At 34.9% G+C, this 14,286-nt stretch overlaps 2 protein-coding genes across 2 annotated transcripts; both read left to right on the top strand.

Moving 5' to 3' along the window:
• Positions 1-7,570: 7,570 nt before the first annotated feature.
• On the top strand, positions 7,571-10,079 carry LOC136203012 (uncharacterized). Its single transcript, XM_065994042.1, has 2 exons — positions 7,571-7,893; positions 9,363-10,079. The coding sequence occupies exons 1-2, from the start codon at positions 7,683-7,685 to the stop codon at positions 9,983-9,985; spliced, it is 834 nt and encodes a 277-aa protein (XP_065850114.1). The 5' UTR covers positions 7,571-7,682; the 3' UTR covers positions 9,986-10,079.
• Positions 10,080-11,451: 1,372 nt separating this feature from the next.
• LOC136204142 (putative pentatricopeptide repeat-containing protein At3g15130) lies at positions 11,452-14,040 on the top strand. Its single transcript, XM_065995342.1, has one exon. It carries the CDS (start codon positions 11,788-11,790, stop codon positions 13,921-13,923), a length of 2,136 nt encoding a protein of 711 aa, XP_065851414.1. The 5' UTR covers positions 11,452-11,787; the 3' UTR covers positions 13,924-14,040.
• Positions 14,041-14,286: the final 246 nt, after the last annotated feature.

The following is a 14,286-nucleotide window of genomic DNA, read 5'->3' as shown; positions in this document are numbered from 1 at the left end:
ACTATTGTTGCTGGAATTGGTAGTGTGGAATTGAACTTCACATCTGGAAAAACCTTAACTTTGAAGGATATGATGCATACTCCAGAAATGAGAAAAAATTTGGTTTCGGGCTATCTACTCAACAAGGTTGGTTTTACTCGGACTATAGGAGCAGATTTATTTACTTTAACTAAGAACAATGTATTTGTAGGAAAAGGTTATGCTACTGAAGGCATGTTTAAGTTGAATGTTGAGATTAATAAAGTGAATGCTTCTGTTTACTCCTTGTGTACTTTTAATGTTTGGCATGCTCGTTTTTGTCATGTTAATAAGCGAATCATTAAAAATATGAGTAACTTAGGATTAATTCCAAAATTGAATCTGAATGAATTTCTTAAATGTGATTATTGTAGTCAGGCAAAAATCACAAAAACACCTCATAAATCTGTTGTTAGGGATTCTGAACCTCTAGATTTAATTCATTCAGATATATGTGAATTAGATGGAAAGTTGACTAGAAATGACAAACGATACTTTATAACCTTTATAGATGATTGTTCTGACTTTACTTTTGTTTATCTTATGAAAAATAAAAGTGAAGCGTTTGACATGTTTAAGTTGTTCATAGTTGAAATAGAAAATCAATATAATAGGAAAGTCAAGAGACTTCATAGCGATAGAGGCACAGAATATGGTTCTAGCCTGTTTATTGATTTCTATAAAACACATGGTATTATACATGAAACCACAACACCTTATTCACCAGAAATGAACGGAAAGGCTGAAAGGAAAAATAGGACACTTACCGAATCTGTAGTAGCTATTATGCTTAGTTCAGGTGCCGCCTCACATTGGTGGGGAGAAATCCTTTTGACTGTTTGCTATGTGCTAAATAGGGTCCCTAAATCCAGAAGCAAAATCTCTCCTTATGAGATCTTGAAAAATAAAACGCCTAGTCTATCATATTTTAGAACTTGGGGTTGTTTGGCTTATGTTAGGATTCCTGACCCTAAGAGAGTCAAACTTGCTAGTAGGGCTTATGAATGTGTGTTTATTGGATATGCTGTGAATAGCAAAGCATATAGGTTCTATGATTTGAATGCAAAAGTCATATTGGAGTCGAACGATGTTGACTTTTATGAAGATAGATTTCCTTTTAAGTTGAGAAATAGTGGGGGTGCATCATCTAGTAGCATACCTGCTACTAGACCTATAGTACAAAAAGAGATTGAGGAATCTGAACCTAGGAGAAGTAAGAGACCTAGAGTATCTAAAGACTTTGGTTCTGACTTTTACGCTTTCACAGTAGAAGAGGATCCACTTACTATACAAGAAGCCTTAACCTCATTAGATGCTGATTTATGGCAAGAAGCCATTAATGATGAAATGGACTCACTTGAGTCAAACCAAACTTGGCACTTAGTAGACTTACCACCAGGTTGTAAACCAATAGGTTGTAAATGGATCCTTAAGAAGAAACTGAAACCCGATGGTTCAGTAGATAAGTTTAAGGCTCGCCTTGTAGCTAAAGGCTTTAGACAAAGAGAAAATGTTGATTTCTTTGATACTTATTCACCTGTCACTAGGATTACGTCCATACGTGTTTTGATTGCTATTGCTTCTGTGCACAATCTAGTAATGCACCAAATGGATGTTAAAACTGCGTTTTTGAATGGTGAACTAGAAGAAGAGGTTTATATGGATCAACCTGAGGGCTTTGTAGTCTTTGGTCAAGCCCATAAGGTATGTAAGTTAGATAAGTCTTTATATGGGCTAAAACAAGCACCTAAGCAATGACATGCGAAATTTGACAACTTGATTATTTCAAATGGCTATAAGGTGAATGAAAGTGATAAGTGTATCTACTATAAATATGAAAATGGTCTTTGCACCATTATATGCCTATATGTCGATGACTTGCTTATTTTTGGATCTAATATTCATGTTGTAAATGCTGTTAAGTCAATGTTGTGTGAGAACTTTGACATGAAAGATCTAGGAGAAGCGAACGTCATTCTTGGCATAAAGATAACTAGGTCTGAAACTGGAATTTCTTTAGATCAATCTCACTACGTTGAGAAGATACTAAAGAAATATAACTACTTTGACTGTAAACCTGCATGTACACCTTATGACCCTAGTATAAAACTTTTTAAGAACACTGGAGACAGTGTAAGACAATCAGAGTATGCTAGCATAATTGGCAGTCTTCGTTATGCCACTGATTGTACTAGACCCGACATCGCGTATGTCGTAGGATTGCTATGCAGATTTACTAGTAGACCTAGTGTGGAGCATTGGAATGCTATAGAAAGGGTCATGAGATACCTTAAAAGAACCATGAAACTTGGATTACATTATCAAAGGTTTCCAGCAGTCCTTGAAGGATATAGTGATGCTGACTGGAATGCCTTATCAGATGATTCCAAGGCTACTAGTGGCTATATTTTCAATATAGCTGGTGGTGCTGTTTCATGGAAGTCTAAGAAACAGACTATTCTAGCTCAATCAACCATGGAATCAGAACTGATTGCACTAGCTGTGGCTAGTGAAGAAGCAGGTTGGTTGAGAAGTCTGTTAGCTGAGATTCTCCTATGGGAAAAACTGATTCCAGCTGTATTGATCCACTGCGATAGTACCGCGGCTATTGCTAAGATTCAGAATCGTTATTACAACGATAAGAAATGACAGATACGTCGTAAGCACAGCACTGTGAGAGAGCTACTCACTAAAGGAGCTGTTAGAGTGGATCACATACGCTCAGAAGAGAATTTAGCCGATCCTTTGACGAAAGGATTAGCTAGAGAGAAAGTCCATAATACGGCAAAGAGTATGGGACTTATGCCCCTACAGTGATGAGTTACACACAATGGTAACCCAACCTATAGACTGGAGATCCCAAGAAATAGGTTCAAAGGGTAATAACAAGTTGTGTTGTAATATGAGTCAGATCATGCAATTAGAAGCATGAATATCCTGAAGCGATTTGAGGTTGAGATAATAGAAACTCTTAATGAAGTCTATACTCCATTTGGAGTGAAGTACATAGCTACAAGAGTACTTTTGATAGACTCACCTATATGAATGTGGAAGTGAGGCCGCTTCCTATGAGTTTAGGGCAAAACTCTAGAGCATTCATTAAACCGGGATAGACGTGCAAGGCCATAAACGCACGGGCTACTAGAACTACACTCTGAAAAGGTTATGGCGTGATATACGTCAGAGATAGAGTTCAAGACTACGAGTCACTCTAGTAAAATCTGAACTATACTCACTACGCAAAGGTTCAAATCGAAAGATACCTCTGCTTATGTCTGACCTTATGTAACTGCTCAGTAAAACGATTTCAAAAATTCTAGTGGGGGATTGTTGGGCTTGGCCCATTTATAATTTATGGAATTCGTCCATGCATGTGTCTTTAAGTTTTTTCAAGTGAAAAACATCCCACATTGCTTTCAAAGCACTTGGTGGAGATGTTTATAAGGAAGGTCCTCACATGCTTGGGGTGTGCCCCAAGGGGTACCCACTTTTGTGAAAGGGTGAGGACCTATCTCTTTGGTTGACCACCACACACGCGCGCCGTCCGACCGAGCCGGGTTGGGTTGGGTTGGTGTGGTGTAAAATGATTAATTTTTTATTAAAAAATTATTATTATTAATAATATTATTTATTATTATTTTTAATTTCGGAAATAATTTTTTATTTAATTATTTACATTTTGATTCAGTCTTTATGAACGTTATTCACAACGTCTACTTTGCTCTGAACGTGTCTTCACCAACCCAGTCTTCTTGATTTTCCTCCTCCACCTTCTCCATGAAATCAAAGCTCTCAACAGCTCTTTTTTCTTGTATAAATAGGTGATCAGAGACTGCCTTCAAACACAATTCACTTTTCATTTATTCTTTATCTTTTCGAAAACTGAGCAAGTTAAATAGAGAGTGTATACAGAACGATTTTCGTACGGTGCAATACGAAAATCGTATTTAAGAGGGCTGTTTTATCCTGGAGGCGATCGGAGTTCATACTGTTTGCTAAATTCTGGCAGTTCCGCGAACGTCTTAAAGAAAGCGACATTGTCCGCGACTCTGCCCATTTAATTTTGTTCGGTCTGTTCCTATTTTCTGAGTTCGAGCTACAACAGAAACTCTTGATGATGTTGGGTTTTCATGAAAATAATTTATATCTCTTCAGTTAGCATTGTTACATATTAATAGACTATAGATAGAAGTTCCAATTTAAGGCCACTAAGCAAAAATTTGTATTCTATTATACCATGACTTGATTTCTTTTAACAATTTAAATTCCTTTATTGTAAGAACTCAAGTTGAATGCAATTTTGCTATTATAAATAAATAAAAAGATCATTTTCTTAACATTGAAGAACTCAATTGCATTAGCGTTTTATTATATTTTTTACTCAATATTATCTTAATTAGGTACTAACAATTTATTTTTATTTAGTTGTTAACATTGCTTTGCTATTAGTTAGGGAGTAAGTATTATTTTAGTGACGCATCAACAAAAATTAAAAAGAATATTGATAAACCTTGCAGATTATGTTTTGATGATTAAACTAAACAATATCAACTTGAAAAGAAGGCTTTCAGGATTTAATAATAAAACATAAAAACCACAACTACTTAATTTAAATACAAAGTTCTCTTCTTTGATCTTGGAGGATGTGGTGGGGGTCAGTTTTCCTAGGCTGATCCCGGATTGAGCGGCCTTTATTGTTTGTTTTTATTTTCCTTTCCTACCAAAAAATAAAATAAATACAAAGTTCTATCAAAATAAATAAATAAAAAGATAATTTGCTAAACTTAATTTTTACCTTTTAAACTATAATAACTATTAAGTTATAGGTGTTCGCTATGGTTACTTTGTTTTTTACAAAGTACCGTTACTTGGTGTGGTTTTCACCATTGGATTAATTCTTTAATTACATAGAACTGTATAAATGAGTAAAATGATTTTCTCGAATTTTGTTTCATTATATGAAACAAATTATAATATTATTTTAATTCTATACCATTTCTCAGTTAAAATATCAATTTAATTTAAAAAAAATATAACAACTCATACAATTAATTAAAATTGTATCTATAACCCGCTCAATACACGGACTATCGTTTAGTTTTTTTTTTTTTTTGTGTAGGCAAAGGAAAGAACAAACAAAAACCAAATATTAACCCGGGATTAGCCTGGGAAAGCTAACCTCAACCCCATCCTCAGAAAGTAAGAAATTAAAGGAAATCCGGAGGTGACGAGAAGGTAGTGACTCCCAGCATCCTTGCCTGTCCCTCAGAAGCAATGCGGTCAGCAACCCTGTTCTGCTCCCTAAAGATATGTTCAAAGTTGATGGAGTCGAAGGAAGACAATAACCTCTTAATCCCTTTAACTAAATTTTGGTTGCCCAAACATAAAGCTTTATTTTTATAGGCTTTTATCACACTAAACTTTTATTTAATATTTAATTTTATTTTTAATAATATATTTATTTAATATGGTTAGTATTATCTATATCTATACTATATATAATAGCGGAAGCAGAGATAAATAAGGAGAAGTGTTTTAGAGGTTTTTTTGATGAGTTGTCAACGTAGTAAAAAATCAAGATTAAAAAGATTTAATTAATAAAAAATAACAGATTTATATTTATAATAAATTAAACAATTACTAGCCCATTAATTAAAATAATAAAAGAAAGTAAGAGTTACGGGAAGATGAAAAAACACAAAGCAAAGGAAATCCAAAAGTCACAAATAAACTTCTATATAAAGCATGATAGATAATATGTCACCATTATATTCATTTGTCATGATAGATATTATTATATTTCTGAGGGTAATTATTCGATTTTTTTTTTCATATGTTGTAATTTTGTTTTCAATTGTGTTGTTGTTTTAGTTTTTATTAAACAATAGTTGTTATAGTTTCATCTTACAGATCCATTTCTGCCATTGCCCAGGTTCTACACCTCTTGCTACCTTATCCATGTTTTTCTTTTTTATTTGTCTTTTTTTTTTCCAAACTGATATCTCCAATTGAAGAAATCCGATAGAAATAAAAGATGCATGGACAACTAAAATAGAAAAACACAAAAGTGTCAAAAATTACAAGAAATTCTTACGTTTCTCAAGGTAATTATTCGATTTTTTCCATACATTGTAGTTATTTTTGTTCTCAATTGTGTTATTGTTTTATTTTTATTAAACAATAGTTGTTATAGTTTCATCTTTTAGAGATGAAATTTCATTTCTGTTTTTTTAGTTTGAAAATGATATGGATTGTATTTTTTTTTTTATGCATTTTGTACAAATAGATATAAAGTTTCACACAATAGTTGTTCATTGAAATTTGAGACATATTGAATAAAATATTAAAGAGGTATTGAAATATTATACCTACAATGAAGTTTATTTCAATTATAAATTATGTTACATTATTATTATTATTATTATTAAGAAGTTATTTTTTTTCCAGTTCTCTAGACAAAGAGATTGTAAGCGTCTAATGTACTTGATAAGATGTTTATTCTTGAAGAATTTGGATTATATTAGATTCGAATTCAAAATGAAGCTAAATAAAAATAAATTTTGATGCTCAAAATCCTAAAAATGTACATTAATTATGAGATATTGAGATAATTGCTTTTGCAACATTGACTTATATAATTTTTCACTATTATATTATGGTTTGTATAAAATTGTTAGTATTTCAAAAGTTTTTAACAAATGAAAATGAAACATGATCATAGGACAAGTTGTTGGAAAATATTAATTAAAAAATACTATTATTTGAATCTCTTCAAATTCTCAAAATGTTAAGCATAATGATTCTAATTAATAGAATTAATTTCACATATTAATTATAAAACGTTTTTTTTTGTAAGTTGTTGGAAAATATTAATTAAAAAAATATTATTATTTGAATCTCTTCAAATTCTCAAATGTTGAGCATAATGATTCTAATTAATAGAATTAATTTCACATATTAATTATAAAACGTTTTTTTTATCGAGTGGACTTAATACTTCATTAAGAAAAAATAAAATTTTTAATTAATGGGTAAAAATTATTTTCACTTTCCTCTCCTCTTTATATGCTTATATCTTGACATTCTCTCTTATTTTCGAAAAAATAATGAGAGGTATATAGTTCTCTCCTAATTATCTTTTTTGTCCATTCATTTTTGTTTTCTATTATTTTATTTGTTTTTCTTGCTTACAAAATTCAAGAATATATAATTATTAGAAAATATTAATGAAATCAAATAAGTGATATCTGCGAGCATGACTGATATTCTATGCGGTGAAAATAGGAGAAATCATCACCTTAAGCTAATTCAATTGGATATACAGCAAAATGAATAATCGAATTCGAATACTTGGTTCCATCAAACAAGATGATTATCATCAAGATGAATTTATGACTAATTGTCGCACCCGATCCTAACGGCATCGGGTATGAACGGAAAACGAGATTCAATCTTCAACTTGTTATTATTATTACTATTATAAGTTTATTAAAATTATTTTGAAATTTAATATCATTATGTTTATTAAATTCAGTGACATCCCGTTTAGTAGCCTCCGTGTTTTTTTCAGAGCCTTGCTGTTTCGATTTTGGATCCGACTAACATAGCCATTACCATTATTTATATTTCCAGCTTTATTCTCCTCCACTCTGAAAAAAGAAGATATGGCAACCAACATCAACACCGCCAGAGAATCTAGAAGAAGGAAGATCCTCCAAAGAGGATCAGACCGATTAGCTCTCATATCCGCTCGGTCTCACTCTATTCCATCTCAATCCCAGGATATAGCAGTTACCGATTTTTTTCAGCCGTTAAATTCGCACTTCCACCGTCAAGATCTGACTCCTCATCTCTCCGGTCAATTCACCGACAAGCGTAATCTCTCGCTCTCGCTCTTAATTGATTTTCTGGTATTGGACGCTTACTGTCCTAAAACGGCAACTATTTCTTATCAGTTTTTTATTGTTATGGAGGGTCTCTCTCCATATCTGGATGTGTATTTATGGTTATTAAACATTTCCTGCATTCGCTTGCTGCTATTAAGGGCTAATTACAAATCTAGCCCAATTAAAAGGGTCCGTTTACATATCTAACCCACTTTGCTTCAATATCACCAAATTAGACACTTTCATCCACTTTGGACAAGAATAACCATATTTCTATTCGATCCATTCTTTTTCTTCGATCCATTCTTCTTCTTTTTTCTTCTTCAATCGAATCTTCTTCTTTGTTCGATTCTTCTTCTTTCTTCTTCCATTGGTTCTTCTTCTTCGGTTCATGTTCTTCAATTTCTGATACCAATCGTTAGTGATTATTGAAGTATTATGTTTAATTTCCCGTAGAAATTGTATGTTTTTAGCTTATATACATGTTTTTCTTGCTAGTCTTGCCTCTTTCTTTATCAGTAATGATATTGTTTCAATTTCCTCTATTTTCCACCATTTTCCGTCAATTTCCTTCATTGTTGTCGCATTTATGACGAATTTGTCGCATTTCGTCACAAATGCGACACCACTTCACAAATGCAACAATCGCTGTCGCAATTTGTCGCAAATGCGACAACAGCTGCCGCATTTCGTCGCAAATGCGACAACTTGCTGTCGCATTTCGTCGCAAATGCGACAACTTGCTGTCGCATTTCGTCGCAAAGGCGACAACCGTTGTCGCAAATGCGACAAATCTTGTCGCATTTGCGACGAATTCGTCACAAATGCGACGTCACAGCAGTTAAATTGTTAGATTTTTTTTTTCTTTCTTATTTTTTAAGATTTCCGTCCTAATCCTCTTCCACAGACACTAGTTCTTCAAAGGTTGAACGAAACAAAATCTCTTCTCTCTATAAACCACCGTCTTTTCGCCCGTTTGGGATGACGAGAAAGACGTTCAGAATCTGAGAAAGAAGATGAATTGAAATAAGGGTATTCTTGTCCAAAGTGGATGAAAGTGTCTAATTTGGTGATATTGAAGCAAAGTGGGTTAGATATGTAAATGGACCCTTTTAGTTGGGCTAGATTTGTAATTAGCCCTGCTATTAATTGGCTAATGTAATTACTGGGTGATAATGAATTAGTTGTGAATTTAGGGTGTCTCTAGGGTTGCAAATGATGGAGACTGTCCTTGTCTAGTCTAGATGGGGAATTAAAATTATTCAAATATAAAAATGAAAATTTAAAAATTCATATAAACTTCATGCGGATTATATATGATATCCTAAATTGTGTTATGGTGTCCTTGTGAATTGTGTGTGTTATTACAAATAGCAATTGTTTCACTATATATATTTATAGTTCTTAGAGTACAACTGGAATGCTGATTGCTCATGGGCTTGTTGATTTGCATTGCAGCTCTTCCTAACGGTGATGATGGAGAAAACAGTTCTAAATTGGGAACTAACGATATTGTTGATGCCGGCAGCAGAGTAAACAATATAGAACCTACATTGTTCACACCTGAGGCAATTACGCCTTCAAGAACTCCTGCTTCTTCTGATGTTGACAAATCTTTGGCTTCATCAACAGATCAGAGGTCAACTACAGCTGCAGGCGGCCTGAAACTCTTAGAGAAGTTGTGTTCTAATAGACTTGTGACACCAAGTCAAATAAGCTCTGCCATTGCAGCAACCAAAAGCTCCCGTCTTTTTTGTTCTGTAATTGTAGCCGTTTTTGTTGTCCTGTCATGCTTAGGTTTTCCACTGCTAGGCAGGAACACAATAAAGAGCATAATATGTTTCAGGCCCCTCTATCTTGTGTTGCTAACTAACCTTACACTTGTGCTTGCACAACTTCTCTTCAATAATCAGAGAGGTTTTACTAGGATTGTTGGGGACGATACGAAATATGATTGGGCTGAACAAGCAGGCAATGCCTTGGAGATAGGTTTATTGATGAAGAAGGCACTTGATGCACTAGTCATGGATTGCAGTATATATGCAATAATTGTAGTCGCTGGCTTTTGCATTTTACATTGAATGTTATTTGCTTAACACGTCTCTTTTCTTTTGATGCTAAATAAAACATTTATGATTCTTTTTTTCTCTTTTGTCCGTAGTTATTAAAATTTGTGACCAGACCCTTTAACAACTATGTTTTCTATTGATTATGATTGATTTCATTCATGGAGCATAACAAATACAACACTTTAACACAAATATTTAGATTTAAGCAAGCAAAGCTGAACCAGGAGGAACTCTAATCTTTTAAGAATTAATCAAAGAATCAATTGAGAAATCTAGCTTTACTCACTCATCCATCCTCTGGCATTATTTGGATTACATGTTCAGCTACATCCTGATGGGACACAAAGAGCTCTAGCAACATGAAGATGTGTTTTGAAAAAGGCTTGGAAGCATCACCTGATACAAATTCTTCAACGACATTGTTGAACTCGATCAAACTACCTCCTGGTTTTCGCTTCATGCTCTTGCTTCTTATAAGTTTTCGAATCCTCGACACATCTTCCCACTTGCCAAGATCTGCATATATATTGGAAAGCAATACATAATTCCCTGCATCACCTGGTTCAAGCTCTTCAAGATGCTCTATAGCAATGACAGCAATTTGGATGTTACTGTGCGTCCTGCAGCAACTTAATATAGAACCCCATATTTTTGAATCTGGCTTCTTAGGCATATTTTGGGCAATGTGAAGAGCTTGAGTGAGGCGTCCTGCACGTCCGAGAAGATCAACCAAACAACCGTAATGCTCAAGTTCCGGTTCTATATGAAAATCTTGTTTCATGGTATCAAAGTAAATGAGCCCCTCCTTCCAAAAACCGGCATGAGCACAAGCTGATAAAAGAGCGAGGAATGTAATAGCATTTGGGTTTATATTTAGAAGCTTCATTCTTTCAAACATCCTAATTGCCTCGAGAGCTTTCCCGTGACTTGCTAGCCCTAGTATCATTGTAGTCCATGAAATTACATCTCTTTGAGGCATTTGTTCAAACAGCTGGCGAGCCTGGTCTAAGCAGCCACACTTTGTGTACATTTCAATGAGACAGTTGCATATACAGATTTGAGTCAATAACCCATTTCTTTCACAGTAAAAATGTATCCATTTTCCAACTTCAAGGGCTCCCAAATGAGAACATGCTGGCAGGACTGAAACAATAGTTGCCTCATCAGGCTCAATATCAACATATTGCATTTGCCTAAACATGTCCAACGCCTCAGCATAAGACCCACTGCGAGTATTACCGGAGATCATTGCAGTCCAAGATACTACTGTCTTACTAGGCATTGCATCGAATATAGCTCTTGCTTTTCTCATTTGACCCATTTTAGCATATCCACAAATTACCCCATTCCATGAAATTGTATCTCTCTCAATCATTTTATCGAACACATTGCATGCATCTAGCAAATTATCACATTTCGTATACATATCAATCAGTGCGTTCTCAGTGATAAGATGGGTTTTTGGCCCAAACTTTAAGAAGTGGGCGTGGACTTGTTTGCCTAGATTACGAAGCAAAAGCCTCGCACAGGACTTCACCACAAACGGGAAGGTGAATTCATTAGGGCCCGGGGTATGTTGCCTTACCATTTGCTTATAAACATCGATTGTGAGGCTATACATAGAGTTGTGTGTGTATCCTCTTACCATTGCATTGTACAGAAATGCATTTGGTTCTGTGAATTTCTTGAAAAGCTCTGCTGCATACTTCATATCCTTGCTGCTATCACAAACATCTATCATTTTTGTTACCAGGAAGTTGCTCTGTGACAGTGAGTACTTAACTATAAGAGTATGGATTTTCATCAGTTCTGCCATGTTCTTGCAATTTTGCAACATTGGTGCAACCATATTTTCCAGTTCTCTAATTTTTAAGGCCATGAGGACAATGAACCGTTTGAGTGAGCGGCAGAGACTTGCGGAGTTGTTGCGATCTTGTTCAAAAAATGTTCTACTTAATCAAGGAGTGCAGCTGCACGGAGCTGTTGTAAAAGAAGGTCTAGGATCTGATTTGATGTTGAGCAATGATCTTATAGATATGTATGGGAAATGTGGTAGAGTTTATTCTGCTTATAAGGTGTTTGATAGAATGCCTGAAAGAAATGTGGTTTCTTGGACTGCTCTTATGTGCGGGCTCATACAGAAAGGCGATGCTAATGAGTCACTATTTCTCTTCTCCCAAATGGGATTATCTGGTTTAAAACCTAATGACTATACTTTTTCGACGAATCTTAAAGCTTGTAGTATGTTGAATCTTCCTGATATTGGGATGCAGATTCATAACATTTGTGTGAAAACTGGATTTGACATGGAGATTGTGGTTGGCAATTCAATAGTTGATATGTACTCAAAGTGTGGAAGAATCAAGGAAGCTGCTCAAATGTTTGATATTATGCCTGTTAGAAATGGTATAAGTTGGAATTCAATGATTGCAGGATATGTTACTGCAGGATTTGGTAAGAAAGCTGTAGTTTTGTTCAAAAAAATGATAGAAGATGATGAGCAAGTTCCTGATGAATTCACACTTACAAGCATATTTAAGGCTTGTAGTGTTAGTGGTGCAATAAAAGAAGGAACCCAAATTCATGCTTTCTTGACCATTAATGGTTTCCCATATTTGTCTAAGCCTAAAGTTGCTGGTGCTCTAATTGATCAATATGCAAAATGCGGGAAGTTGTGTGAAGCCGAGAGAGTATTTGATCAGGTGGAATCGAAGAATGTGATATCAAGCAGTGCACTAATTCTAGGTTATGCTCAAGAAGGAAACATAGCAAAAGCGATGGAGTTGTTTAGGCAGATTAGAGAGAGTGACAACATTGAAGCAGATGTGTTTCTTCTTTCGGGCATGATCGGTTTTTTTGCAGATTTTGCTCTGGTGGAGCAGGGGAAGCAAATGCAGGCCTACACTATCAAAGTCCCATCTGGTTCAGACACATCAGTATGCAATTCAATTGTGGATATGTATATGAAATGTGGAGTAGTAGATGAAGCAGAGAAAGTGTTTGCTGAAATGAGTACAAGAGATGTAATCTCATGGACAGTTATGATCACTGGGTATGGGAAACATGGGCTTGGTAAAGAGGCGATTTGTCTATTTAATAAAATGAAATTGGATAAGATTGAGCCTGATTATGTTACTTACTTAGCCATACTATTAGCATGTAGCCATTCAGGATTAGTTGAACAAGGTCAAGAATACTTCTCCAGATTGTGTAATGATACAAGGATTAAAGCTAAAGTAGAGCACTATGCATGTATGGTTGATATACTGGGGCGAGCGGGGCGTTTGAAAGAAGCTAAGGATGTTATAGAGACAATGCCTCTAAAGCCAAATACAGGGATATGGCAGACATTGCTGAGTGGTTGCAGAGTGAAAGGAGAGTTAGAATTAGGGAGAGAAATAGGTGAAAAGCTGTTGAAATTGGATGGAAACAACCCAGTGAACTATGTGATGCTATCAAATATATATGCTGATGCTGGGAAATGGGAAGAGTATGAGCAAGTACGGAAAAGGATGAAGAGCAAGGGGTTGAAGAAGGAAGCAGGAAGAAGTTGGATTGAGATTGACAAACAAATGCACTTCTTTTTTGGGGGAGATGAGACACACCCACTCATAAAGGAAATACATCAAGTGTTGAAAGAGATGGAGAAGAGGATCAAACAAGAAATGGGTTATGATTATGGAATTAAATATGCATTGAGAGATGTGGAAGAGGAGTCAAAACAGGACAACTTGAGATTTCACAGTGAGAAGTTGGCAATTGGTTTCGCATTACTCTCCGAACTTAAGGGAAACCCCATTCGAGTCTACAAGAACTTGAGAGTTTGCGGAGATTGTCATCAATTCATTAAGGCTTTATCCAAGATTTTGAGTCTGGTTTTTATCGTCAGAGATGCTAACAGATTTCATACATTTCACCACGGTCTCTGTTCATGTAGAGATTACTGGTAGTTGAGTGACTTGTTGCTTTTATTGCTCTAATATCTGTGCATTGAATGAAGAAAATCAAATGGACATAGAGCTTTTAATAAAAGAGAGAAATGGAAAACGGATGAAAGGGAAAATGATAGGTCATACATATAGTTAATAATAATAAATGAGATAGAGAACTAAAACCGGATGGAAGAGGAAATTATATGTCATACTGATAGTTAATATGAATAAATAAGAGGAGATGAAGCTTTTATGAAAGACAAGGAACTGAACAAAAAGGTTCAGAGAGATTTTTTATTTATTTGTATTTACACGTTGATGAGGCATATGGGCTGAACAAATAAGGCCCGTCAGCCAACCAAACACTTGGATCATGGTCCG

Source organism: Euphorbia lathyris, chromosome 8 (genome assembly GCF_963576675.1).
Source record: "Euphorbia lathyris chromosome 8, ddEupLath1.1, whole genome shotgun sequence".
Taxonomy (NCBI): domain Eukaryota; kingdom Viridiplantae; phylum Streptophyta; class Magnoliopsida; order Malpighiales; family Euphorbiaceae; genus Euphorbia; species Euphorbia lathyris.
This window is presented reverse-complemented; position numbering and strand designations above follow the sequence as displayed.